Consider the following 4,707-nt stretch of genomic DNA (forward strand, 5'->3'; position numbering starts at 1 on the left):
GGGGAGAAAGTTTTTCGATTTATCAAAACTGTAACACCCTACGCAAATCCCAGATTGTATACCCGGACACAAGGAATTACACGAAATTAAGGTTCTAAATCTTCAGGTTACGAAAAAAATTACGTAAATCAATTGAACAACATCAACATTGACAACCTTAGCACACTAGAATTAGAAAAAGAGACAGAACATGAGTAGTACCAAACATGTTAACATTGCAACACTTTTCGCTTGTAACGAACCATAACCTTCCCTTTAACACCAACCACCATCGCATTCCAATCCGTCTCAGGAAAGGGAGAAACCAATTCCAGCTCAAAGTTTCTCAACAGATGGCTCCAAATCGCTTTAATTTGCAAATACGCAAACGGTTCTCCTAAACAACCATGTCTACCACCACCAAACGAAATGTACGAAAACGCCCCCGCCGCCTTATCCTCTTCTCTACCCGGCCCGAATCTATCCGGGTCATACGAGTCCGGATCTTTAAACACATGTGGCAACCGGTTGGCAAATGCAGGTGACGTGGCGACTATGTGGCCTTTCGGTATGTCATATTCTTTCCCTTCCTTTGTAGTCACGGCGAAATCACAGTGAGAGCTGCGTAGCAGCATGATTAGCGGCGGGTGGAGTCTTAACGCTTCTTTAATACACCTGTACAAAACGTTCATCTCCGATAAGATATCGTGATCAACTTTTTCGCCATGTTTGTTCACGAGATTCTTCTGTTCATCGAGCACAGCCGCCATGTGTTTCGGGTTGCAGAGGAGGTACGCTCCGGTCCATGTCGAGGTTATAGAACTCGTGTGCTGGCCGGCGAATAACGCAGCGATGAGAAGTCCGGTGACCTCGGATTCCGTGGTGGGCCGGCCGTTTTTGTACTTGGAGTCAATAAAACATTGCAGCATGTCGTTTTCGGACTTGCCGCTTTGTTTACGGGAGGTTATGATGGTGGAAAAGATGCTGGCAAGTTTCTTGCGGGCCTGGTCACGGCGGCGGTGGGCGGGGATGGGGAGATAGGGGAATATGACACTGATGGGTTGCATCCCGTTATCGAGATCATGAAACAGAGCGGATACGTCGTCCAATAGCTTGTTGCGAACTTCTTCGCCTAATAAGCATCTACTGGCTGTTAGAATGATTAGGCTTTCTAGTTCATGTTTTAGATCCACTTCACCACTGTCCCCCCATTTGGAGAAATATTCCTGCAAATTCCAATCAAGTTAAGTTTCAAGATGCAAGTTCAAAGCATAGAGAAAATAACTTGTTCTTTTACAAAAAAAAAAAAAAAAAAAAAAAAAAAAAAAAAAAAAAAATCATTGACTTTTCTTGTTTCTAGTTATAAAATTGTAACCAATCATAAGCTTTCACATGGCACATCATGCTGCACCCGCGTAACAGATTTTAAGATGTCGCAAGAGATTTCCATCCGGCACAGAAAAAATTGATCTGTTGTGCCGGATGAAAATCTGTTGCGCCAAATCATAAAATCCACCACACAAAGATTATATCATGTTGCGTCAATGGACACTTGTCAAACACTCGTTGATTAAAGTTTTAAAAAGTAAAAGATATTTTGTCAAACTCATTGGTCAATATGCCTATTTTGGTGAGTTTCCCCCTTTTGTAAAACATTAACAGATTTAAATCAGACACCGATACTGAATTTAGAAACCGAAACAAATTCAAATCAGACACCCGATCCTGAATTTAAAGAAGCATACTAAAATTTACAAACAAAGAAAACCTAATCAAATCACATCTCTGATAGGAATTGCGACCGGTTAATCGTTAATACAATCAGACCAAGAACGGAACTTCACGAGTCAGGCAAAGTCGGGCCAGGGCTGGTTCAATTATATCCGGGTCGACCCGAATACGTCTTCAACATGAATTGATTCCATGCATGACCATGCACCCCACGTTTTCAATCAGTAGTTAACTTTTATTTTCATCCAATGTTATTTTTATTTATTTGTTAGTTTTGTTTTACTATTGTTTTCAAGTAAGTTATTCAATTTCCTATATGTAAGGAAACGTGGGTGGGTTTCTTTTGCATCTATATGTATCGCAAGTTAAATGAAATGCAGACAGTTTTTTTGGAGTTTATGAAAAGTTTTTTGGTTAATTTTCTCATTGGATTATGAGTTGATTAATTATTTCCATGCTAGTTCAAGTTTGGCAACTTGAATGGTGTTCTTGGAGCCTAGATTAGAGTCAAGTGGTGTATCTGTATCTTGATTCTCGTTTAGTTTGCCCTAATCGATTTCTTGTGTGGTGTGTCTGTATCACAAGAGACCGTTAGATCTATCTGTTTTATTTAGAGTTTTAATTTCATAGCCGTTACCGAACCGTTTGCTATCAATCTCCTTCCTACAGACTACATAATAACTAAGATTAAAATCTGTTACCTCATTGGACAGGTTGTAAAAAAACTTTAAAAGTCAATGCTATTTTGTCAAACTCATTGGTCAATACCGTCATTATGGTAAATTTTCCCATATTTAAAAAAAAAAAAACACACTAAAATTTACAACACAAAAGACATAATCATATCACATCTAATAATTACAGTCTACATAACAAGAATAAGGTGTCCAATAACTGAACCGTTAACCGAACCGAAAACTAACAAAACCGAACCGAAATTAACCGAAAGTCGGTTATCGGTTTTTTTACCATCGCTTAACCGAAATTAATCGAAAGTAGGTTATCGGTTATTTTTTACCATCGGTTAACCGAACAGAACCATTTATATTTTCATATAATTCTAGATTTTATAACTCCATTACATGTTTTATATTTTCATTTCATATATTTATACAATTATACCTCCGTTTCATATATTTATAGGGGAATTGGCATGTAATAATCACATCTAGACCTTATTGGCCATTAATAATCCCACCTCAGAATATTCCCTCCACCAGTCCCACCTTTCACCTATTTTTCCTACAATGGTCCCCCGTTAAAAAACCTTAACGGAGTTAAGCTTTTTTCCAAATTACAAACATATTTTTTAGGGTTTTTGATCAGAACGATGATACGAGTTCATTGATGTAAAACTTACTTCGAAATGGTGCTCCAAGTGACTTGATTTTGGTTAATTGGAAATTTAAACACCCGAGTTGAAGCGCCGTTTTCATCGTTTGGAGCACCGTTTCGAGGCAAGTTTTACATTAATGGACTCGTATCGTCATTCTAATCAAAAGTCCTAAAAAAACTATTTGTAATTTGGAAAAAGCTTAACTCCGTTAAGTTTTTTTAACGGGGGACTATTGTAGGAAAAATATGTGAAAGGTGGGACTGGTAGGAGGAATATTCTGAGGTGTGATTATTAATGGCCAATAAGGTGGCATTATTACAGGCCAAATTCTCTACATTTATATCTCAATTTCATTTATTTATACATCTAGTTCATGTATTTATACATCTATTTCATGTATTTATACCTTCATTACATGTATTTCTAAGCAATTTTTTGATTTGGTTATTAACCGAAATTAATCAAACCGAACCGAAAACCGAGAAATTAACCGAACCGATTAATTGATGACTTCCGTTATAGTTATGGTTAATGCCAATAACTGAACCGTACACGCCCCTGGTCCTAACTAACAATATTTTATCAAAAATCAAAAGAAAAAAAAAAACCGTAATTTACCTCAGCTTCAAACACCATCTGATCAACATAGCCTTTAAGTTTATTAACCCTTAACGCCTCAGTAAAAAACCTAAACTGCTCCTGCCGTACAGAATAATCAACATCGAACACAACGCCAGGCCCAAAAGTCGGCACATTGAACTGGTAAACCTCTTGCTGACTCAGATCGGATTCAGAGGCTTTAAAGAAATGGGCCGAAACCTCCGGCCCAATAAGGAAAGTGATGTTCTTGTTCAACAGATTGAGTGTAAAGACACTACCCAGTTTAGGGTACTCTTGTTTGAGCATGATAATGGGGCCTTTTAAGAACCGGAATAGACCGCCGATGAACGGCCATGATTTGACTACCGGTGGGAGGCGTTTGTGGGATCTGGGGATTAGGAAAGTGGCGATGAATTTAGCGGCGATTAAGGTGGCGATGAGGAGGGTGGCTATGTTGAGTAATTTGGGGTCTAATTCCATTGGACCTGAAACAGTTTAAGATTAGAACAAAAGTGTTGAAGATTTATTACAAACGCTAATCTTGAAAATTGGAAGAGAGAATCAAACCTGGTGAGATGGAAGAGAGTGGTGGAGAGAAAGTAAGACAGTTGGATTAGTGTGAGTTTAAGGGGGTATTTAAATAGTGTCTTTTTTTTAAAAGTAAGATGCACTTTTAATCCTTTAATTTTTGGGATATTGGATTTAAAAAACCTTGTTTTTCACGACGTTTATGGCACTTTCAACTTTCGATTTGTACCACATAACTCTCAACATTCAACTTATTGACCCATAACACTTTCAAACTAACCTAACACTAACCCAGTTAGTTTGTTCCTGATGTGACACTTGTGTGTCGACGTCACATCTGACGTAGGATTTTTTTGATGATGTGACAACTGACGTGGCATTTGACATTGCTTTTTTGATGACGTGACGGATGTCGTGGCATCTGACTTAGCTTTTTGATGATGTGACACTGGTTTAGTGACATGGCAGCTAATATCAGCAAATTGGGTTAGTGATGGGTTAGTTTGAGAGTGCTATCGGCCAATAAGTTGGGA

General features: G+C 38.2%; 1 protein-coding gene across 1 annotated transcript; it reads right to left on the reverse strand.

Annotated features, from left to right (window-relative positions):
• On the reverse strand, positions 1-4,317 carry LOC110920587 (sterol 14-demethylase). Its single transcript, XM_022164750.2, has 3 exons — positions 4,214-4,317; positions 3,665-4,131; positions 1-1,205 (listed from the first exon to the last, which is right to left on the reverse strand). The coding sequence occupies exons 2-3, from the start codon at positions 4,124-4,126 to the stop codon at positions 210-212; spliced, it is 1,458 nt and encodes a 485-aa protein (XP_022020442.1). The 5' UTR covers positions 4,127-4,131; positions 4,214-4,317; the 3' UTR covers positions 1-209.
• Between the last annotated feature and the right edge of the window lie 390 nt (positions 4,318-4,707).

The sequence above is a fragment of the Helianthus annuus genome, chromosome 17, assembly GCF_002127325.2.
Source record: "Helianthus annuus cultivar XRQ/B chromosome 17, HanXRQr2.0-SUNRISE, whole genome shotgun sequence".
In the NCBI taxonomy this organism is placed as follows: Eukaryota; Viridiplantae; Streptophyta; class Magnoliopsida; order Asterales; family Asteraceae; genus Helianthus; species Helianthus annuus.